General features: G+C 41.5%; 1 protein-coding gene across 1 annotated transcript in view; it reads right to left on the bottom strand.

Moving 5' to 3' along the window:
* The window catches only part of LOC119646139, a 63,624-nt gene that overhangs the window by 22,889 nt on the left and 15,220 nt on the right, over positions 1-25,515 (bottom strand). Inside the window, exon 2 of the mRNA XM_038046496.1 lies at positions 8,934-9,849. Within this exon, the coding sequence (XP_037902424.1) occupies positions 8,934-9,842 (909 nt within the window). The 5' untranslated portion in view covers positions 9,843-9,849. The remainder of the gene's footprint in view (positions 1-8,933; positions 9,850-25,515) is intronic.

The following is a 25,515-nucleotide window of genomic DNA, read 5'->3' as shown; positions in this document are numbered from 1 at the left end:
AAGACGAGTTAATGCCATTTTTAAATAAAGTTAATAATATATTATAGTATGTTACCATTTTTAGATATTGCCTGGGGGTTTAAGTTTATCCCAGAATGACCAACTTTTCCAGTAATATAGGCTATACCATAAAGCATGATACTACCAAGTTGGATGGGAATCGCACTATTAATAACAGAGTTGTAATAGGTCAAAGTTGTGAGTTTTTGTGCACAATTTCTTGCATTCTAAGACTTGAAAATCAGTTAAAATGGAGCAAATAACCATAGAAATATGCTTATGTAAGCAATACACAAAACCGTTCATACCTTCAGTTTGCGGCTTTCCCCGACATGTTTTTAGGTAATTAATTATTCAGTATATGTAGTTAACAGGGGTCAAGCAGTGCACCGCAGGATAGACTGATGCGGAACATAGCTCCCTGAGGCGAACCTATCTCTCTATGGATGAGTTGTCTCTCCTCTGGGACGGATGTGTGCCTTTTCAGGGGCCAAGCCTCTCGTCTACCAAGACCGTTAGTGAGTGGTAATAGCCACAACCTGTACGAGGTGACCCTACTATTAACAAAACGCTACGGATCTAGACTGGGGAGTCGAAAAACATCTCCCCCAATCCAGGGTGTCATGCGAACCGTGCCCATTGGATAGTTTGCAGTCGGGGGTAACTGACTGTATTCGAACGGAGCCTCACTGATACCTGGTCGCCTCAGTGAGTAAGTTAGACCTTACCGTGCTACGGGGGGCTATGGCACGGCGGACCTCTTAACCCCCATACTCGTGGGAAATCAAATGAGTACAAAACTAGAAAAGAAAACAAGAACCAAAAAAGCGGGGCCCCGTACCGCACCAAAACTCGTTAATCAGGCGGAGGCACGTCTCCGAATTACTGAGAGCCAGGTGACTACACCCAATAAGGGAGAAGTTGAGGACGTCAAGGTGAGCATTGGTATACTGCGTGGACTATAGCCAACGAACACCACTGCTCAAAGAGCAGGGAGCCAGCAAAAGCACGTCTGAGATAAATTTAACAGGAAGGAGACAGGTCTCAGTGGCGCCGGGGTTAAATGGTACCTGCACTATCTGAAGGAAGGCCTGAAACCAGAAGAGGCTCAGGATAGACCTAAGCCATCTCTACCGGAGCCGAGAAAGCGGGGAGCAGCAGAGATCAGCCCGCATGAAGGGAATGCTCCCAAAAAATCCAGACCTGAACCCACGGGAAGGAGAAAACCCGGGCAGGTCAGGAGTGAAGGCAGGACCCAGGAAGCCCGGCATTAGGCTATGCTAGTGCGGTCAAGGGCATTCGATTGGCCATACTGCCAAAAAGGTTCCCCGAGCAAATACTCACTCGAGAGGAACAGGAAATCATTGAGGAACTTGTCGTCAAGCGATGATCAAGGGTTGGACGTCGAAACTAGTGTTCACCGGGATACGCTTTCGACCAGGCCTTATACTGGTGGACTGCGCGACGGAAGGCACCGCAGAATGGGTTAGAACCATAATTCCTAGATTGCCAGGCTGGGAAGGGGTAGAACTGTCAACATGTGCTGGGGATGATATACCAGGAGCCCACATGGTGACAGTTTTTCTCCCAAAGGCCGCGGCAATAGAAACAGAAGACCTTATGAGACTCCTAATTGCTCAGAATGAAGATCTCCATACTCGACTATGGAGAGTCTTCAGAAGCAAGGTGGAGAGAAAGATAAACTCCTCACGATCGGGGTAAATGACCGATCCCTGGAGGCAATTAAACGTCGGAGTTGTCATATCAAGCTACCGATTTGGCAACATACCCATGCATGTGCACAAGGAAAAGCCAAGGAAAGAGAACCTCGGAGGAGGCATCGGGTGGAAAACTTACCGAGGTCCCTGAAGAAGTCTCAGAAGCCATAGAGGCGGAAAGAACTGGATCAACCAGGGAAATAGACCTGCTGCCTCAGTGAAAAGCAGAAGCTGGACGACCTAGACCTAGGACTCGGGGTGGATAGCGACGCGCAAGGAAAGCGCCATGTCGGAAGGAGGAGGGTGACACTCCGACAGTGGAGAAGAGCTCCAAACAATAACGAGCCAATGGCCAGCACTAGGATAGCCCAGATAAACCTCCACCATGCGAGAAGCTGCATCTGCAGTGATTGCAAGGGCAAATTCCAAGGAAAACATTGGAATAGTGCTGGCTCAGGAGCCCTGGGTGTACCGGGGGCAGATTCGCGGTCTGCAAGGAGGAAACATGCAGGTAATTTGGGACTCCTCTTGTGAAAAACCAAGAGCTTGCATAATTCTCAAACGTAATTTAAAATACATATGCCTTTCAGAGTTCTTAACCGGGGACCTTGTGGCTATCCAAGTCTCATTGGAAGCCGGGAGGAGCACTCGAGAGGCAGTTGTAGCATCGGGATACTTCCCAGGAGACGACAGCCGGGCTCCACCGGAACAAGTCGCAAAGGCTGACGGAGTATTGCGAGGAGAGGGCATTACCACTTCTTCTCGGCTGCGATGCCAACGCCCACCACGAAGTGTGGGGAAGCAGCGACACTAATCGTAGAGATGAGTACCTTCTCGAATTTATTCTTAGTAATAAGCTAGAAATATACAACGTAGGGAACACTCCAACATTTGTGACCAGCACCAGACAAGAGGTACTAGATATAACTCTAGGAAATACCCTAATGAACGGGATGGTCAGGAATTGGAGGCCGTCGGATGAACCCTCAATGTCTGATCACAGGATAATCAGATTCGACATTGAGGGTAAGCTCCGAAATAAAAAGAATAATAAGGAATCCCAAGAGAACGGAATTAGGGAATCCTACACAACGCACCTGAGCAACAACATTGCCCACCTTCAAGGGGGCGGTGACATCAGGAGCGAATTGGAATTAGAAACGGTGGTGGAAGACCTCAACACAATCGTCATTGACGCATATGAGGCCAGCTGTCCGGCCAAGACAGTCAAGTCATCAAGGGATGTACCATGGTGGAACAGGAACCTAGCCAGAATAAGAACGGAGGTACGAAAACTCTCTAACCGGGCAAAACAAAACGGGGACTGGCGGAGGTATACAAATGCACTGACTGCGTATAGCAACGCGATCAGGGAAGCGAAACGGAACAGCTTTAGGGAATTCTGTGAAGGGATTGAACAGATCACAGAAAGCAACCAGGCTGTACAAGGCTGTAGCCAAAGACGGGGGAATATCCTCTGTCTGCTTGAAGAAGGAAGATGGGACATTCACCGAGAATGAGGAGGACAGGGTACACCTGCTTCTCAGAACTCATTTCCCGGGGTCCTACCGCTCGGCGGCAGGCGACAACAATCTGGCTGACACCCCAACAACGAATAAAAGGGGAAGGAAAGAGAGCTGGAAACTAGCAAAAGAGGTATGCTCAGAAGCTAGGCTAACATGGGCAGTGGGAACTTTTCAACCAATGAAATCTCCCGGAGTCGATGGCATTTTCCCAGCACTTATCCAGAGAGGCCTAGGAATTATCTTAGAGTCTCTTCTGAGGGTGGTAAGGGGGAGCATAGCACTGGGTTACATACCAAGGGCATGGAGACGGGCAAAAGTGGTCTTTATTCCGAAAGCGGGTAAAAAGGATCCTTTTCACCCTAAATCTTTCAGACCAATTTGCCTAACATCGTTCATACTCAAAACGGTGGAGAAGGTCATAGACAACTATATTAGAACTAACGTTCTAAAGCGTAATCCCCTACATCACTGTCAACACCCTTACCGGGCAGGACGGTCAACTAAAACTGCTCTGTATCAGCTGACAGAGGTACTACGGGACGCCATAGAAACAAAAGAAATTGCACTGTGCGCGTTTTTGGATATCGAAGGAGCATTCGACAACACATCGCACACAGAGATACAAGATGCCCTGAGCCGCAAAGGAGTGGAAAACACCTTGGCACTCTGAATGGGCAAAATGCTAGAAAGCAGACAAATAGAGGTACAAACAGGTACAAATTCTATTATCATGAACACCACTCAAGGCTGTCCACAGGGTGGAGTACTATCGCCGCTGATGTGGAGTATGGTAGTGGATGAACTCCTGGACGTGTTAACTAATACTAGAATACAAGTCCAGGGCTACGCGGACGACATTGTTCTAATCTGTAGGGGCAAATATGAAGATACCCTATGTGATAGAATCCAAACTGGATTAAGGGTGACTAGTGCCTGGTGCAGGAAGGTGGGACTGCGGATCAACCCAACCAAAACCACCATAGTACCATTCACTAGGAGGCGTAAGCTGGATCACCTGAGAGCCATAACATTACATGATATGGAGGTGAAACGAGAAACAGGTCAAATATTTGGGAATCACGCTAGACCAAAAATACTCTGGAAGACACATGTCGGAAATACTTGTCGGAAATACTTGTCGAAAAGCCACTAGGGCTCTGATGACTTGCAGATCCATAGCAGGAAAAAAATGGGGTTGCAGTCCCGAAGATACTACTTTGGATATATACTGCAATAGTAAGGCCAATGATTACCTATGGAGCGGTAATCTGGGCAGAAAGAACCCAACTCAGCGCACAAGCCAGGGAATTACATAAGCTCCAAAGGCTGGCTTGCGTGTGTATCAGTGGGGCAATGAGGACATGCGATCAGCGATCAAGGCACTTAGGTCCAACCAGGTGAACTCTAAACTGGTATGGGAATGCCTTGAGAGACTGAATACACTCGGACTCATCCAACAAGGTCTGGATACTTTGGGTTCCAGGCCATGCTGGGTTGGAAGGCAATGAGGCAGCGGATGAACTAGCCAAGAAGGGAGCAGGGATGCCTTTACATGGGCCAGAACCCTTCTGTGCTATCGGAAACAGGTTTCATGGCTATGAATCTAAGAAACGAAGAGAAACGGTTGAGGGAACTATATTGGGCGGGCCTACCAGGGATGGAGCAGTCCAGGGTGCTTATTGGGGGATACGAACCCTATGCGTACAAAGGATTGCTTAAACCTCACCAAAAAGAACCTCCGAATCATAGTGGGAATTCTCACTGGTCATTGTCGGCTGAACTATCACCTAGGGAAGCTAGGGATATCTACGGACACTGCCTGCAGGTTCAGTGAGGAGGAGGACGAAACCTCTATGCACGTCCTGGGACAGTATCCGGCACTTGTGCAAAGTAGGTCGATACATCTGGGAGAACACTTAATACCAGATGCAAAGCTGAAACTTCTGGAAGTGGGGAACATACTAAAGTTCCTAACGGTTACAGGCCTGCTTGAGATACTATGATCAACAGGTACACTATAACCAGTAGAAGGGGCACAATAGTTCTTCAAGAACGCGGTGCGACTTTCCCTTAACAAAATAATAATAATAAATGTAGTTAACAACTGTTAAACGCACGATTTTTATATAAAAATAAAAAAAAATAACTATAAAATTGAACGGGTATGAAAAGTTTTGTGTATTGCTTGTATCATCATCATCACCGGCACAACAACCGGTATCCGCTCTAGACCTGGCTTGATAAGGAACTCCAGACATCCTGATTTTGCGACGAGCTCCACCAATTCGATATACCTAAAAGCGGTCTGGCGTCCTGACCTACGCCATCGCTCCATCTCAGGCAGGGTCTGCCTCATCTTCTTTTTCTACCATAGATATTGTCCTTATAGACTTTCCGGGCTGGATCATCCTCATCCATACGGATTAAATAACCTGCCCACCATAACCTATTGAGCCGCAACTTGACGGTTATGGTATCGCTCATAGTTTTCGTCGTTATGTAGGCTACGTCCATCCTCATGTAGGACGCCAAAAATTCTTCGGAGGATTCCTCTCTCGAACGCGTCCAAGTTTTTATAAGCTGAAATAGGCTCTGTTGGCTGACAACAACCAGTGCGCGGATTTCGTCATCGTAGCTGTTATCGGTTGTGATTTTCGACCCTAGATAGCAGAAATTATCAACTGTCTCAAACTTGTAGTCTCCTATATTTATTCTTCCCGTTTGACCAGTGCGGTTTGATGTTGTTGGTTGGTTGGTTGGTTTCTGGTGCTGACGTTGCCACCATATATTTGGTCTTGTCCTTCATTGATGTGCAGCCCAAGATCTCGCGCCGCCTGCTCGATCTGGATTCTGGATGAAGGCAGTTTATACGTCTCGGGTCGTTCTTCCCATGATGTCGATATCGTCAGCATAGGCCAGTAGTTGAGTGTACTGAAAGAGAATCGTACCTCTTGCATTTACCTCAGCATCACGGATCACTTTCTCGAAGGCCAGGTTAAACAGGACGCATGATAGGGCATCCCCTTGTCGTAGACAGTTGTTGATGTCGAATGGTCTTGAGAGTGATCCTGCTGCTTTTATCTGGCCTCGCACATTGGTCAGGGTCAGCCTAGTCAGTCTTATCAATTTCGTCGGAATACCGAATTCTCTCATGGCCGTGTACAATTTTACTCTGGCTATGCTGTCATAGGTGGCTTTAAAGCCGATGAAAAAATGGTGCAACTGATGTCCAAATTCCAATAGCTTTTCCATCGCTTGCCGCAGAGAGAAAATCTGATCTGTTGCTGATTTGCCTTGAGTGAAGCCTCTTTGGTATGGACCAATGATGTGGGCGTATGGGGCTATCCGGCCTAGCAAGATAGCGGAGAATATATTATAGATGGTACTCAGCAACGTGATACCTCTATAATTGCTGCACTATGTGATATCTTTTATGTATGAGACAGATAATGCCTCGTTGCCAGTTGTCAGGCATTGATTCGCTGTCCCACACCTTGAACACAAGTTGATGAACTACTTGGTGTAATTGGTCGCCTCCATATTTAACCAATTCGGTTGTAATTCCATCGGCTCCTGGTGACTTATGATTTTTAAGCTGATGAATTGCACGGACTGTTTCTCCTATACTTGGTGGTGGCAGTATTTGCCTGTCGTCTTCAGTTGCCAACTCGCCGTTGTTCTGGTTGTTCAGTAGTTCATCAAAGTACTCAACCCATCGCTCGAATATTCCCATTCTGCCGGAAGTCAGATTTCCCTCTTTGTTTCTGCAGGATGAACATCGAGGTATGTAAGGCTTCATCCTGCTGACTTTTTGGTAAAACTTCCGTACCTGATGCGGTTGCTCCTTGTACTTTTCGGAGTTCACAGACCTGTCGGTTCTCCCAGGTTTCCTTTTTCCGTCTGTGAAGTTGCTTTCTCCGCTCGCCGGAGTTCGTGATAAGTTTCCGCGCGTGCCCGCATTCTTTGAGAATGCAGCATTACTCGGTAGCATTCTTCCGGTCCGTTGCTAGCTTACATTCATCGTCAAACCAGCCGTTCCGACTCTTTTTGCGGCTGGGGCCAAGTATGTTTATTGCCCTATTCATAGTAACGTTCTTCAGGTGATTGTGAAGATCATTTGTTGATGCTTCATCTCCAGGATCTCTGTTGACTGCGGTTATTGCAGCATCCATTTTCGTCTTATAGGTGTTGTGGAGGGACTGTTGTGGATGGCTTCAGTGTTAACTCTCACCTGATTGTCAGAGGGGATTCTGGATGGTGTTGTTATTCGAGCTCGGAGCACCTTGTATACGCATATTAAAGTGGGCATTTGTCCCACTTGTATCTAATTCATAACGTTTATGCACTTACTTTGTTAAGCCATCCACTTTAGAATGATACTGATATCCAAAGTCTTAGAAAATAAAAAAATTGCACAAACGTGATAACTTTGACCTATTATAGCTCTGTAGTAATAGTGTTATTTTTATCGAACCTGGCAGCATCGTCTGCCTAGCCTACATTACTGCAAAAGTTGATAGTCCGGATAGCTGAATGGTTAGAACACAAGACTCTCGTACGGAAAGTCGCGGTTCAAATCTCGGATTTGTATCGTGATTTGACGTCGGATACCAGTCGACTCAGCTGTGAATGAGTACCTGTGTCAAATCAGGGTAATAATCTCGGGCGAGCGCAATGCTGACCACATTGCCTCCTACAGTATACTGTAGTGTACCGTTAGGGTCTTGAATGAAGGTGCTCTAACACACTTCAAGGCCCTGATCTAATATGGATTGTTGCGCCAACGATTATTATTATTATTATTATAAACTTAAGGGGATACCCGGTCAATTTCTACAAAATATATTTATAATATACATAGTATTTTGATATTATTAACTTTAGTTAAACTGGTATCGGCATGGGGCGTGTTTTAAAGTCTAGATACTAAGCAAGGCCAACCACATTTCTTCAGATACTTGGATTGAAGAGTTTCCGAGAACGGGTCCTTGCAGTAACTGACCTTTTTCCGACCCCTCAACTCCTCCCCTTGCAGTCAATATCAAAACTAATATCGATTTTGAAAAGTACTAATCGAGACCTTTAATTTGATATAACATGACTACACCCGGTGGAAAAAAGTGATACATCTTCCTTTTGCATATATGGGGAACCCCTTAAACTCAACGTGGAACTATGTTACTCAGACAAATATTTACATTGGGGTTTGGTAGAAAAGTGTATGAGTTTCTAGATAGGTCTAGACCCGAAATGTGGAATACAAGTAAGATCAGCAGTTGCCAGTCATATGATGATACAAGGAAGGATCAAGGAAGTAACGTTAAGCAGTTTGACTCATATTGGCTATTATTATAATTCATGAAAAAATTCACGAAAAGACCTTGAAGGGGACAATTGTTTCAAAAGATGTAGTATATGTAACTTCACCAAAAAAATTCAGCCAATAACCAAAATCCTCTTCAAAAATATTGATTCGACATAACCAAAATAAATATTTTGTAAAATAAATGATATTTATGAATTTAACTTCAATTTTCCTCTTTATTTTTCTATTTTGAAAAGGAAAAATTGAAATTGACATATTAGCTGAAAAATACCCTTCGATTTTTTTTGTACATTTCCTTCATTTTCTTGAAACTTATATTTTGGCTTGAACATAAAATAATACAGGAATATCCAGCATACTTACATGGATGACTAGCTCAGAAACTGGCCGATTCCAGAACTCCGGAGGCTGCATGTCGCACTCCCATAAATACATTGTCTTGATAAAGTAACTTTTAAAATGGTTATAATTTTGTCTATCTCGCAGCTTTTTCAGTATTCGACATGTATTCTTCAAATTGTTTTTGTTGCCGATTATCGTTCGCTCGAAATCAGCATACGATCCTTGCCACGATATATTGCTTTGGCCCGCTTTTTCCTTTATGGGTTTTGGTATAGCATGCCAGTAAAGAGAAGTGTGTTCTTTAGGGTAATTTCGTTTAGCACGCCATTGATCGCTCTTGCAAATAACCGCTGGAACTAGGTCCATACTGAACGATAGTGGTTCAGTCGTTACATGACATGTATGCGCAGGGCCGGAAATCGTATATTTTAGCCTGAAACTTCTGCCCTGAGACTCAAAGTAAGAGTTATGTAAATTAATTTTTGATAAAATGCCTTGAACCCAGGACTGGAATTTATCCTGGAGTAAATAGTCGTTGTCATCCTTAAGCTTTTTAAGTCTCTCCCAAACAAACTTGGTGTTATCGTTTTCCAAACATTTTTTCAGTATTTCAGATATGTTAATTTTAACGTTCCCTGGTTTCTGTGTGTCACTTTCTATCCTAGCAGTAACGAAGAATTTCGTTAATTTGATTTCAATGAGCAAGTCGAATTCATTAGGCGAAGTAATCTTTAAATTGTCCGCGTAGCTTCCCGCTAAGTTGTGGCGATTAGCCAAGTAATTAAAAACTTTATCTTGTTTGCACATTTCGTCAATGATATATTTCTTAACGGTTTCGTAATTCTTTGTAGTTTGCTTGTCCATCCCGTTGAGCGAAGTGAATCTGTTTATAAGATGGAATGCTTCCTCGGCGTTTTTGGGTGCAGCCATATTTTATCTAAATGAGAAAAATTAAAGGTTTCGTTATAAAAGTTCAAGTGAAATACCATGAAACATGTAACATACAAACATTTTGACGAATTTCAATGTTCAGAAGCGTGTGTGTTTGCATTGTAAGGTAAGGCAAAAATACACGATTTACAATTGATAATGATTGAACAAACCTGGCACTATGCATATAAAAAAATCAAATCGACGGTATAACTACGATAGACATGGCTTGCTGCTCAAAGTCATCAATTGAAGCCAAGGGCCAAAGAGCGCCTCAAGCCTGTTTGAAACAAGTCTGGGCGCTCGGGTATGAAGGTTTTGTGTTTATCTTATGTGAGAAACTATACCATATATGCACGACATACGTACATAGTTAAGAACACAAAATATTCCGTCATATTTTTTTAAACTCCAAGATACACATATGTACATAAATATCAACGACATAAATACTGTGTTCATCCTAAATAAACAAACATTGTCTATTATCGCATTGATAAATTGATCTGATGATTGTTCATATAAGTTCACTTTATATACACGTGTTACAGTATAATCAATTTACCTGAAATGCAAAATTTTGACCTTCTATAACTTTGTTAATAATGGTTAGATTACGTTCAAACTTTTCACAATTATGTCCCATACTATCGCGTAAGGTGATGCCAAATTTTGTACTTCCGGCATGAAATTTTGGGGGATTTTCCGGTGAATTTCTAAAACATGGTAATATACTATTAATTTTATTTGTACAGATATCGAAACGGGATATATTTTCAAGGCCTAGATTTAATATATCTGCATCACTGTGATTTTTTTCAGATTTTTTGGTTGAATGGATTCTGAGAATGAGACCTATTCCCTACCCCTCCTATATTTCAACGAATAGTAGAAATAAGTATCGCAGAATACTGTTTGAGCCCTTTCATTTAATACCCCACATGACCATATTCTGCGAGAAAAAATATACACCCCCTTTCGCATGTATGTAAGCAGCGCCACTCGCTACATGTAAAGGAGCACACAGACCACATGTTCTCACCAAATTTTTTACAGGCAGACATTGAATCGATTTTAATAGGGTTTTGTTTCACAGAAAACCTTAAAAAGGAGAGAAAGAAAAGCGGCTGTAGCGAAAATTATGGAGAAAAGTTTGCGTATTGCACGCACGAGAACTAAAAAATTATTCAAATTTAACAGGTATCGATTTAACTATCTGTCACACGGCAATATAATAAGCATTTTACTATGCGGCCCACAATAATCTGGAATATTCCATCAGAGCAGACTGATGAGCGATAGACAGCATCCTTTGTTCCATTTGACTGCCCCTTTTCTAAGAGGATCGCCTACTTTCAAACCGAAAGTTCAAGTCTATTTTTGGGAACTAGTTACGAAATTTTTTGATTCAAACCTTATCTTTTAAGATATTTGAAAATTTACTGTAACCGCCCTTAGACTTAAAACGTCCGCAAGTAAAATAAGTTTGTAGCCAGGAGCTGTAGTAGGAGGCCCATTTGTTTTAATTTCTATCCTCAGCTCAATTACTTTTACACGCCGTATTAAGTAATGGCCAACTTTCCAGACTCGAGCTATACATGTAGACGTTTGGGTATCTAAAGGCTGGAAGGTACTTTGTGCATGCTCCGCGAAAACATCTTGCCTTATCCTTTGAAGAACGAACCTAGTTCCCATTTTCCTGTTTAATGGGTGGGATTTGTCGTCTAGGTCTTTTAGATTTTTCGCAGGCTTCCATAGTGTGAGTCTTTCAGATTTGAAATACAGAGGAATCTCCAGATTTCGTATTCCAATTATTCGTATTTCCGGCTAATTAATACAAAATTGCTGATCACCAGAGTTAATTTTTATTCTTTTATATTCCCGATAATTCGAAACAAGTTGTCAGTCCCTTGACCATAGGAATTATCGAGAATCTATCATACTATATATCTGTTGAAGCATTCATTTCGACATTTAGAAAGTGAGACCTGTAGCTTGTTTGATAGGAAGTTTAAATTTTGTTCCTTCCGTTGTTCAACGAAAACAGACAAAAGGATTGCGAATTTTCTCATGGAACGTGCGCCCCCTGCACCGAATAGGAACTGCTAAATAGTTAGCCGATATCCTGTCCAATATAAGTTTATTGTAACAGCGCTACAAGAAACGCGTTAAATAGGAAGCGGTATCCTGGAGAAGAGCCACTACACCATATAATATAGTGGCCTTCCAGTAAACCATATGCTCAGAGGTTGCCTAATTAGTAAAAAAATTAAACCTGCTATTACCGGCTCTACAAACATAAGTGCAATCTGCACTTGCAAGCAATGCTGCAGTCTCAAAGAAAGCGGATACGCACAGGGATCTATCACGAATTTCATCGAACGAAGAAGAGAATTCACAGACAGGAAAAGGAAGGATGGGGAGACCAACATATCTGTGAACTTGAAAAGTACAGGCAGCAGGAAGTTTTACCAACGTCTAGCGCCCTATGCTTTATGCAGATGATTTTTCCTAGAGTCGAATAGTAAAGATGATCTAGAGCAACTGGTCCAAAAATGGAATGATGGCCTCATGCAACACGGTCTTAGATTGATCCTGAATAAAACAACATCCAATCCCCATGAAACTATCACGTAACAACGAACGCCTCAAATTTAAAATTTACCGCAGTGTCGTCCTCCTCGTCGCTCTCAATGGTTCTGAGTGTTGGCCGACTATAAACGACAAATGAACGGCGTTTTGCGGTAATGGAGGCGAAGATGTTGTGTTGGACTAGTGGCTTAACATGGCTTAATCACATCCGAAATGAGATTGATATGAGGTTGCACCGATCGTGGAAAAATTGCGAAAGGCGGCATCAATGGTATCGTCACGTAGTTCACGCTAACGAGAATTCACTCGCCAAGATTTGTCTGAACATCGAAGTCAATTGTAACCGACCAAAAGGCTGGCCGAAACAACGATGGCGTGCTGGCCTGAAAACCTCCTGATTGCATCCAGATCAGACAAATAACAGAACAAAATGGCACTACCGATCCCAATTGTGAAGGAGCCAAAGGCTAAAGAAAAAGAAGAAGATGCAGAATGAAGCTATATATACCTCGATACTCAAGCTGTCGAGACAAAGAGGGAAATCTGATTGCCGACGGTATGGCATATTTTAATGAACTTCTCAACAATCAAAATATTGGCGGGTTGGAGGTTCCGCCAATCATCATCATAGGTCACCCCAGGAGCCGATGGAATTGCAACCGAATTGGTTGAATACGGAGGACCAACTAAACGAAACCGTTCATCAACTGATGCTCAAAGTGTGATACAAAATCAATGCCTGACGACTGGCAATGGGACATTATTAATCTTATACATAAAAAGGGGGATATGGCGCATTGCAAAAATGATACAAGGTTAACGTTGTTGAGTACCATCTACAAGATATTCTCCGCTATTTTGCTAGACCGGATAGCCCCACACGCCCAGAACATCATCGGCCCAAACCAAAGGGGTTTCACTCTTGACAAATCAGCAACAAACCTCCCTACGACAAACTATGGAGAAACTGTTGGAATATGGCTATCAGTTACACCATCTTTTCATCGATCTATGCCTTTGCTCATGTCGAAACTGTACACGGCTATGAGAGAATTCGGTATCCCGATGAAATTGATAGGACTGACTAGATGGCGTAGGTCACGACGCCAGGCAGCTTTTAGGGATATCGTGGTGGACTTCGACGCAAAACCAAGATGTCTGCATTTTTAAGGCATGCCTAGACCGGATACCAATTGTTGCGCCTTTAATGATGATAAGTTTGTCAAAAAATTATTTATTGCTTTTGGTTAGCGCACCTTGTTTTACTATCTGTGGGTATTCTATTTTCTTGGGTTTAACAAGAGACACGGGAATGTAATATCGTGGCTCAGGTTGTATTTTCGGGAGCTGCTATCCGTGCGGAGGCGTTCCTTCACGTCTCTGTAATTGACCGAGTGTTGGGCCTTACAATTGACACACTTTACCGGAGAAGCTCTCACATTTTACACAGTTTGGTTTACAGTGCCTTTGTGCATGATTGTGTATATGACATCTTTCGAACTGGCGTATTCGGTCGCTGATTTTTCTCAATGCTTTTATTTAGACCTCGGCGTTTCTTTTTTCAACACATCTTAAAACAATCTTAAAACCTCTTTCCCTTAAGTCTTCTACAAACTAAACAAACAAACATTACGTCTTACGAAATTCTCATATAACCGGAAACCGGAAGCAGGACATGTGGGATTGGGTAATATCCGAAAATGAGTCCTGTCTCACATTTGCTACACTAATGGCAATGTGCTTTTGTGATCTGTAAAGCCAAGTGGTAGCAGACGCGAATCCGATGTCGGTTTGCTTCTGGCGGCTACCACAAGGCATCATCATCATCAAGGGCGCAACAACCGGTATCCGGTCTAGGCCTGCCTTAATAAGGAACTAAAGACATCCCGGTTTTGTGCCGAGGTCCACCAATTCGACATCCCTAAAAGCTGTCTGGCGTCCTGACCTACGCCATCGCTCCATCTTAGGCAGGATTTGCCTCGTCTTCTGTTTCTACCATAGGTCATCCTCATCCATACGGATTAAGTGACCCGCCCACCGTAACCTATTGAGCCGGATTTTATCCACAACCGGGCGGTCATAGTATCGCTCATAGATTTCGTCATTGTGTAGGCTATGGAATCGTCCATCCTCATGTAGGGGGCCAAAAATTCTTCGGAGGATTCCTCTCTCGAACGCGGCCAAGTGTTCACAATTTTTCTTGCTAAGAACCCAAGTTTCCGAGGAGTACATGAGGACTGGCAAGATCATAGTCTTGTACAGTAAGAGCTTTGACCCTATGCTGAGACGTTTCGAGCGGAACAGTCTTTGTAAGCTGAAATAGGCTCTGTTGGCTGACAACAACCGTGCGCGGATTTCATCATGTTATCGGTTGTGATTTTCGACCCTAGATAGGAGAAATTGTCAACGGTCTCAAAGTTGTATTCTCCTATCCTTATTCTTCGTGTTTGACCAGTGCGGTTTGATGTTGTTGGTTGATTCGTCTTCGGTGCTGACGTTGCATATATTTTGTCTTGCCTTCATTGATGTGCAGCCCAAGATCTCGCGCCACCTGCTCGATCTGGATTCTGGATGAAGGCAGTTTGTACGTCTCGGGTCGTTCTTCCCATGATGTCGATATCGTCAGCATAGGCCAGTAGTTGGGTGAACTTAAAGAGGATCACTTTTTCAAGCGCCAAGTTAAAGAGGATGCATGATAGGGCATCCCCTTGTCGTAGACCGTTGTTGATGTCGAATGGTCTTGAGAGTGATCCTGCTGCTTTTATCTGGCCTCGCACATTGGTCAGGGTCAGCCTAGTCAGTCTTATTCATTTCGTCGGGATACCGAATTCTCTCATGGCCGTGTACAGTTTTACCCAGGCTATGCTAGCATAGGCGGCTTCAAAGTCGATGAATAGATGGTGCAAGTGTTGTCCATATTCCAACAGTTTTTCCATCGCTTGCCGCAGAGAGAAAATCTGATCTGTTGCTGTTTTGCCTAGAGTGAAGCTTCTTCGGTATGGGCCAATGGTGCTCTGGGCGTATGGGGCTATCCGGCCTAGCAAGATAGCGAAGAATATCTTATAGATGGTACTCAGCAACGTGATATCTCTCTCGTCAAATAGCCCTGGTTTATGTTGCATTGCCGCGAAATTGTATAATTATAGAGTAAATGTAAGGAGATTTTCCAGTAAAATTCAAAATTTCTAAACATACTATTATTATCTTTATTTGAACAGAGATCGGCATGACATGCATTTCGAGCTTCAGGCATAGATTTTAATTAGGGGCATCATTATGGGACCTGTTTCACTTTAAATTTTTACTTTTTAACCCCTAACGCTCCTATTTTGCAACCGACGTCAAATCTGAGACCTGATTCGTAAAGTTCTATTTGAAACCTTGCATTTCATGTACCCTCTTTTCGTTTGTAAGGGCCCCCCGTCTTAGGCCAGTAGTTGGGTGGACAGAAAGAGGATCGTACCTCTTGCATTTACCTCAGCATCACGGATCACTTTCTCGAAGGCCAGGTTAAAGAGGACGCATGATAGGGCATCCCCTTCTCGTAGACCGTTGTTGATGTCGAATGGTCTACCACAAGGTATGTTCTCTTGAATCGGGGAGCCGGTTTCTGAGTTCTGATGACTGCAGGACTCAAATCTAGGTTAAGAAGTATTACAATTGTACAAGCTGCGAGCCGCCATGTTCAACATAGACCGAGAGAGAGAATAGAATATCAATGAGCATTGGGCTGTCATAAAAAATGAGCTTTTCTCGGATGCTATGCAAATGGGCGTCGTAAGATCTGGATGACTGCGGAATGGTGAAAGCGAATCAATGAAAGAAAGGGGTTATTGAACGCTGCATCATATTTCACTAGTCCAGAATTATTCAACGCTGCACCTGCTGTTACTGGAGATCTGCTACTTCCATTCGTAAGAAATTCTTGGAAATTCAAGACCCTTCCCAGAAAGTGGAAGAGGAGGATGGTCGGTAAAACTTCAAAGAAGGGGGCTCGTTTTGATTGTGACAATTGGATGGTTATCTGCGTGCTCCTTGCCACTGCAAAGATATATCCTGAAATAATCCTGGAACGCATAGAAAAACATCGCGGAATTATGATCGGCAGAGAGCACGCTGGTTTCCGCTTCGGATCCTCCTGCATTGACCACATCAACACCCTATGGATCGTTTTGGAACAGAACGCGGAGATCAGATTTTCGCTGCGTCTGCTATTCATCGATTTCGACAAAGCTTTTGATAACGTGAACAGGGTGTATTTCGAGTACTTTACACAAAAGGGTCGTTCCGGAGAAACTAACAGCTATTATCAGGGCGACATATGATGGCGTCAAATGTCATACGCTGCACCTGAGTGAAATCTCAAAGGAATTTAAGGCCCAAAGTGGTGTCCGCCAGGGTTGCATCTTGTCAGTGATATTATTTCTTCTATCAGTGACGTTCTTAATGTTGCCTTGTCCTGAAGACGTGGAGTTCAATGGATTATAACATTTTTCCTTAATCATCCCAACTACACACATGGCATCTGTTTACTCTCTCCCCGGATCATGGACCCTGACCAAATGAGTCTGGATTTGGAAAGAGAGACAAGTCGAGTTGGATTAAAGAAACACCAACAAAACCAATGTTCTCCGTCTGAGGGGTTATCGTACTCTATCTGCATTAAAGGGCAAGCCATCGAAGCCATCAATCAATTGAATATCTAGGAAGAGTGGTTTCTCCCGGCATTGGCAACAACCTAGATTCCCGCATTAACAACGCTAGGTCCGCTTTGTTGCCTTATCCAAAATCTGGAACCGCAGTTATCTCAACGTGAAAATCAAGTTGAATCTGTTCTGTGTTAGTATTCTTTCTGTGTTGCTAGATGGGAGTAGCACATGGAAAGTAAACCCCACTGTTATTCAAAAGCTCTAATACCTCATCATCGAATCATATCAGACGCTGGCCTGATACTATCTCAAACGAAGAACTTCGGTCGGCACAGACCAGTCACTCCTACGCACCGGAAGTAGCAGTGGTATAAGGAGGGGCGACAATTCCATTGCCACCTACGCCATGCAGTGGGTCGCTTCAAGGGCATCTGCCACAAAACCGTGAAGGGGAACTGATGCACAGTACAGGTAACCGCGAACGATGGCGCATAGGTGTGGTTGTCCCGCTATACCCCAGCAAGCGTTAAATAGCAACCATATATGGGAGCGCCTCATTGAACTCTATATATTTTCTGCAATTTCGAAGAAAAGTGTGTGCGACAGTGAACCAATTTTAATAAGGTTTGATTTTACACAAAACCTTAAAACATACATATACTAATGGGAGTACAATTGAATAGTACTGATACTGCGAATACTTGCATACATAAATATTTGAGTAAATATCATGTTTCCCGGAGTTTTTCGTTGGGTAGGTTTTGAAAACGAGATATGTTTCACTTATTGAGAACGCAAGCCATTTCTCCGCTATATTTCAACCGATATCAGAAATAGGATCAGTTTCGAAAAGTACTAACCCTTAATGTTCATACTCCGTACCATATAGTGAAAAAAAAATTTCGCCCCTCTTTCGTATGTTTGGGGACTCCCTCTTTAAACTCAACACGAAAATTATGTCACTAGCTGCATGCAAATACATGTAAAGGATTTCACAGACCACACATTCTCACCAAAATTTCATGACAATAGTTTAGTCATTTTGAAGCAAACCGTGTGAATAGATTTCAATAATCTGTTGTTTTACACAAGATGTTGTTTCCCCGAAAAAGTTTATTTGTTTTGAAACTCGTTGAACATTATAGTACACAATGATATAAAAAGAAATCATAATTCCACATATCTTTTGGCTTATCAAAGACTTTAAAAGTGAAAAAAAAAACTTGGAAATCGTCATCGAAAAAGCATATCAAAATGTCCAATCTCGGTACTTTACGTGCGCAAGATTTCTGGATTTTTGTTATTTGAGAATATGTGCGAACTACTAAATTGTTCCATTTGTAAAAAACTCGTAGTGTATATACACTTCCAGATTATTTAATGTGATTCCGATGTACATAGATGTCTCAGGCTGCAATGCAATATGATCTTTCATATTATAACCATTTGCAATTAATTCATCATAATTTTTTCAGATTTTTTTGGGTGGATAATTTCATAGAAGGTTTTGTGTTTCGCTAGGTGAGAAATGATGAGTACATGACAATTCCGTATGTACATAGTTAAAAATTCAATTGCCCTCTACTTTTTAAAAAGACATTTTACGCAAATAATTTGATCTGGAAAGCACTGTGTTGATAACAGTCAAGCTTATACGCTTCACACTAGGAGTTCAATATTATTAACAAATGTGAGCAAGACAATCTACAAACAAGTCGGGATATCGGAGACTACAGGTAAAAGGTTTTGTGTTCAGATTATGTGAGAAACTCCCCATAGAAAACCATGCTTCTATTCGTACATAGCTAAAAATGCAAAATATTCCTTCATTAATTGCTGAACTCCAGATATACATACGTACATTCATATCAAAGACATCAGCATTGAACTAATCCTAAAAAAAAACAAACGTTCCCCATCCAAATTGATTAAATGCATCTTCATGCATTTCCAATTCACCCCGTGCACAAAAGCATGCAAATGTTCTTGAGGTAAATACCACTGGTACTAACGTACACAAATGTCTATACTATTAGACACTACCTGCAAACTTAATTAGCACATACATGTACATACACATGTCTTTTTCGAGTAAGTGATACTGAATATACAAATAACTAAAAAAAAAACTAAACAAGGAAAACTAAAATGTCCCCATGGACCCCGCCGTTCATATAACTTCACTTTATATGATGATGACGTCAAACACGTCTTAGAATGCAATAAATTTCCGTGAAATGTAAAACTTTCACCGCCAGAACTTTGTTAATAATAGTTGGATTTTGTTCAAACTCTCCTTATATTATCCCCCCCCCCCCTTATATTATCCCTTATGCCAAATCTTGTACCTCTCTTCGGGTAAATTTCTAAAATGTAGTAATATGCTATTATTAACTTTATTTGAACAGATATTAGGAATGAAATGTATTTTGAGGCCTAGATTTCGTATAGAAACACCATTGTGAATTTTTTTCAAATTTTTCGGCTGGATAGGTTCTAAGAACGAGATCTGTTTCACTTTTTGGGACACACATTTTGAGTCCCCACTCCCTCACGTTTCACCCAATATCAGAAATATCAATTTCGAAAAATACTAATCGAGTCCTTGCATTTGATAACCCACATGACCATATGCTGTGAAAAATAATTTTACACCAAACTTCTTCGCATGCACACTCAAAACAAAATGGCGCCACTTGCCACACTTGTAAAGGGGTTCCCAGACAACACTTTCTCGCCAATTTCGTGATAATTGGTTTGGCCGTTTCCGAGTAAACCGGGCATGACAGACGGACAGGCAGACATTGAATCGATTTTAATAAGGTTTTGTTTCACACAAAACCTTGAAAAGGCCTGGGGAGAACATGGAAGAATGGAATTTTAATATTTCACTCGAATGTCAATTATTCTTGTTAATTATGACGTCATCATCTTATTTGCAGGCTTAGGATGGAATAAATTCGCACGAAATTGATAGTTTTGAACTGCTATAACTTTGACAATAATAGCTAAATTTCCATGAAACTTGGTATGCATATGCGCGATACTGTCCTTTATGCTGGTGCAGGACAGGTTTAATAAGGTTTTCTTTTACACAAAACTTTAAAAACCAAGAAAATCCCCAACTTTTGGTATTAGTCGATGATGTGGCAAAAGTAAAGACAACCTATTTAAGGAGAAACCCAAGTACACTTCCTTCTCGGCACAGGAATAGTTATTGTATACTGTCTAACGCCGACTCTAGATGCTTCTCTAATCGGTAAACCTTTATCTGGCTGAAAATTCTGTGGCATTTCCCCGAATTCTATATCCGTAAACAGCACACCTCAAAAATTGATTTCCGGAAAACATTGTAGGAATTTGAGAACGAATGTGATGTGATTCAATATTTTTCCAATCTGATGCACCGTTGTTTTACAGATCAAATGGCAGTTGAAATTTGATTGGGTTTTCATTAGCATCCGGTCACTTTTCTTGATTCTGCTCCTTTTTCCTTGCTTGTGTGATCTATATACAGTTACTCAAAAAACTATCCGGACATGACCGTTGTATAGATATTTTCAAAGAAATATAAACAATTGTGGCACATTTGCTTAATGATTATTTGTTATATTTATCTTTGATTGGTTTATAATAAATTTCCAAAAAAAAAAAATTTCTCAGTTTCCGCTTTAAAAAAAAATAAGCTCCGCTGTTAAGAACGCTACAAAAAATAAAATCAAAAAAGTATCCGGACAGAAAGCGTTTGAAGGAAACTTACCCCTTTAATGTAAAATTTAATATCTTGTTGGACCTCCTCGATTTTTTATTACTTCCCTTAGTCGACTAGGCATCGATTTGACAAGTTTCTCACAAAATTGTGGACTGATCGTCGCCCACTCTTCCTTCAAAGCTTTTCTAAGTGTAATTAGACTTGAAATTTCGCAGTTTTGAATTTTTCTTTTCAAATGTTCCCACAAATGCTCTATTGGATTTAGATCCGGACTTTGCGCCGGAGTATCTATCACTTTTGGGCAATTGTACAGCCGCCAAAGTCTACAAACGTAGGAGTTATGTTTGGGATCATTGTCCTCATAATAACAAAAATGCTCCATTTGCATTTTCCTTGCGCTTTGAAGTAAGTTTTCCTTAAGGACTGTGAGATGCTGATATTTGTCATATTTCCCATTTATAAACTTTAAATTGCCAACTCCCGCTGCTGACATACAGCCCCATACCAACTGAGAACCACCGCCATGTTTCACCGTGCACTTTAAATTTTTCAAATTCAGCTCCGTATTTGGCTGCCGCCATACAAAATTACTTCCATCTGATCCAAATATGTTATATTTGCTTTCGTCGGCAAATATAACGGTTTTCCAAAAGACCTATTTATATGTTCAATAGCAAACCGTAGCCTTTTTTGCCGATTTTGCTTACTTATATAGGGCTTTTTTCTGGGAACTCTACCGTGGAAATTATTCTTTCGAAGAATATTTCTAATTGTTTCGACACTTGTAACATTACCAAACCTCTTTTCCGCCTGAGCTCTCAACTTAACTGCACTTAGTTTGGGGTTTATTTTCATTTTCCGCACGATCCATCTTTCTTCTCCGTCATTAAACTTTCGTGGACGGCCTGATCGCCCTTTCTTATCGATGAAACCCGTTTTTTTAAAGCGTGTAATTATTTCATGAACCGTCGATTTATTCACTTTCACGATTTCCGCGATCGCTCGTATCGGTTTATTGTCCTTGAAAAGATCAATAATAACTTTTCTAACATCACTACTAATCTCCCGCGTTTTCCGACCCATCTTTATTAAACGTGTGTATACACAGAAGAATTAAATGCGCTACTAATCAATGTTTAATCACCATGTTAAATCAAAAGACAACTCAGTTGCAATATTGTGCATTTTCCAAGAATTCATCGCTGTCCGGATACTTTTTTGACTTTCATAACAAGCATGTATACATAAATTCTCAGAAAAACAACTGCACTAAAACGAAATGATGATTTTTTTTCGCTCATTCGAAAGTGTTGCTATAAAATATTATTATCGTGGAAAACGAAATTATGTTACTATTTTACAAATCTATGTTTTTCGCATTACAATTCTAAATTAACCATTGTCCGGATACTTTTTTGAGTAACTGTATATATAATATAGTAATATGGAATCCAATATTGGAGTTGAAGTTTGCTGGAGATCCTTCTATTATTAATAAAGTTGTAAGAGGACAGAACTTCACCAAATTTCTAGTAAACTTACTGCACCCCAAGCAGAGCCGCAGTGTGTTCTACGCCTCTCTTTATGTATTGTGTGTCGTCTTTCTATAGCACGTCTGGGGGTGTGAATCGATGTAACGAGAATGCAGTAAATTACAAGAACCGAAAGGAAATTGATAGTGACATGTGATCCCCACCTTCTACGATTGATTTGGCACTTAACTAGAAAATGCAAGCATTTGCACTAACACCATCGTATCATCACACAAATGGATACTACTGCTTCTAGGACGTAAAAGTATGAATGGAACAGTCGAACACCCAACTATTAAGAAGTCTGGAGCCTTATCAAATAAAGTGAAAATTGCTTTTTCGTTTATTTGGAAATACTTTTCTTTCATATAATGCAGAAGTTTGCTCAACAGGCACTAAAATGCAATATTGAATTTAAACAATATATTATACTTTGCGATAGGGATATTTGAGCGGTGTCCCCCTTCACTACATATCCATTCAAAGTAAACTTTTTCTAAATGTAGTTTGGAAAGTTATCATGGATCATGATGCTAAGAGAATAAACATTGGAATCAAAAAAACCCAACCAAAAATAAAGGAAATAGATATTATGAAATTCAATACCAATAAATCGAAAGCCAAACCTTTATAAGGCCACTGAAGTGTAAACATTTACTTTCGGAACTGAAACACTTCCTCACTTTAGATCAAAATATTGACAAACGTAAACCTATTCTTTGAGCAGACAAGGCACCATGCATGTCATGATGAATTTGATACTCTTAATGTTCGGGAAACGATGATTTGGAACCGTGTTAATGTTAATGTGCTGCAGATATTAAAGATTGTTTCAATTTTGGATACTAATTTATTATCTTAATTTGCGGGAAAATTCCATCGATCACCTAATGAAAATCTAAAACAAAACCCTATTAAAGTCGGTTTACTATCTATCTGTCACACGCATTTTTCTCAGAAGCGATTATAGGAATTGGGACCAAATTTGGTCGAAAGGTGGGAACCGTGAACGCTCACGCATTCAGTGAGATACATCATTCTATATCGAGTTTAGGTAGCGGAATTCCCCATACATGCAAAAGGGGATGTACATTTTTCTTTCACCAAATATAGTCATGTGGGGTATCAAATAAAAGGTCTCGATTAGTCCTCTCGTTTTTGTCATTTGTTGGAATGGTAGGGAGTCCGAGGGTGCGAAAGTGATCATGGGCTCCGAAAATCCTCCATACCGATATCTATTCAAATCAAGCAAATAATAGTATATTACTATAATTTTTAGTAAGTTACCTCAAACCCCCCTTAGGTTCATCCTGAAATCATGAAATTTCGCAGCAATATAGGCATACAGAGCATGATCATTCCAAGTTTAGTGGAAATCGCACTATTACTTACAAAATCATCATAGGTAAAAATTGTCGCTTCTGTTCAAAATCAAAACTTTAAAAGTCAGTATCATGCGAAAGTGGATATTCTCACATAATATGTATAGTATATGCATATATTACACATTGGTACCTAGAGTGGCACAAATATCCCCTCAAATGTTTTTATAAAAGTCCAGCCTCCGGGATCCCGGCTTGTTTTCGCATTTTTGGGGGATTTTTCGTGAAAAACTGAATAAAGATAGAAATGCGATTTTTTCACAATAAATTAAAATCCTGAGCAAGCGTAACAATTCCAGCACGGTATCATGGTTCATTATTGAAGTACAGAGCAATTTGGATATCTATCACCAAAAAAGGTGTTTTTCAGTTGCCACGCTAGAGGACGCTGTGCTCGTTTTAAAGAAAAAAAGTAAACAGCATTTTAACGTGGGGAGTATATCACGGTCCACAAACTAGGATTATTAAAAAATATTGGAAGGTAAATTGTTGGTGCCCTGCTAAACTTTTTTTTGTAAATTCTCGTATTTTCTTATGGCCTTTTTAATGTATAAACAAGTCGGGAAACCGGAAGCTGGACGCTTCAGGTATGAAAGGTTTTGTGTATATTTTTTATGTAGATATTTGAGTGTACATTTATCCCATTAGTACGCAGCATGTAATATGTACATCGGCGAGTTGGAGGTCCTGCCAACTGAAGACGACGGACAAATACTGCCACCACCAAGTTTAGGAGAAACAGTCCGTGCAATTCTTCGGCTAAATAATCATAAGTCGCCAGGAGCCGATGGAATTAAAACCGAATTGGTTAAATATGGAGGCAACCAGTTATACCAAGCGGTTCATCAACAATTGGCAACGAGGCATTATCTGCCTTATACATAAAAAGGGAGATATCACACAGTGCAGCAGTTATAGAGGTATCACGTTGCTGAGTACCATCTATAAGATATTCTCCGCTATCTTGCATGGTCGGATAGCCCCATACGCCCAGAGCACCATTGGCCCATATCAAAGAGGCTTCACTCCAGGCAAATCAGCAACAGATCAGATTTTCTCTCTGCGGCAAGCGATGGAAAACATCCAGATCGAGCAGGCGGCGCGAGATCTTGGGCTGCACATCAATGAAGACAAGACAAAATATATGGTGGCAACGTCAGCACCGAAGACGAACCAACCAACATCAAACCGCACTGGTCAAATAGGAAGAATAAGGATAGGAGAATACAACTTGTTGACCGTTGACAATTTCTCCTATCTAGGGTCGAAAATCACAACCGATAACAGCTACGATGATGAAATCCGCGCACGGTTGTTGTCAGCCAACAGAGCCTATTTCAGCTTACAAAAGCTGTTCCGCTCGAAACGTCTCACCATAGGGTCAAAGCTCTTACTGTACAAGACTATGATCTTGCCAGTCCTCATGTATTCCTCGGAAACTTGGGTTCTCAGCAAGAAAAATTGCGAACTCTTGGCCGCGTTCGAGAGAGGAATCCTCCGAAGAATTTTTGGCCCCCTACATGAGGATGGACGATTCCGTAGCCTACACAATGACGAAATCTATGAGCGATACCATGACCGTCCGGTTGTGGTTAAAATCCGGCTCAATAGGTTACGGTGGGCGGGTCACTTAATCCGTATGGATGAGAATGATCCCACCCGCAGAGTCTATAAGGGCAATATCTATGGTAGAAAAAGAAGACGAGGCAGACCCTGCCTAAGATGGAGCGATGGCGTAGGTCAGGACGCCAGACAGCTTTTAGGGATGTCGAATTGGTGGACCCCGGCGCAAAACCGGGATGTCTG

Source organism: Hermetia illucens, chromosome 1 (genome assembly GCF_905115235.1).
Source record: "Hermetia illucens chromosome 1, iHerIll2.2.curated.20191125, whole genome shotgun sequence".
In the NCBI taxonomy this organism is placed as follows: Eukaryota; Metazoa; Arthropoda; class Insecta; order Diptera; family Stratiomyidae; genus Hermetia; species Hermetia illucens.
Note: the sequence above shows the minus strand (reverse complement) of the source record. Positions and strands in the feature narration are given on the sequence as shown.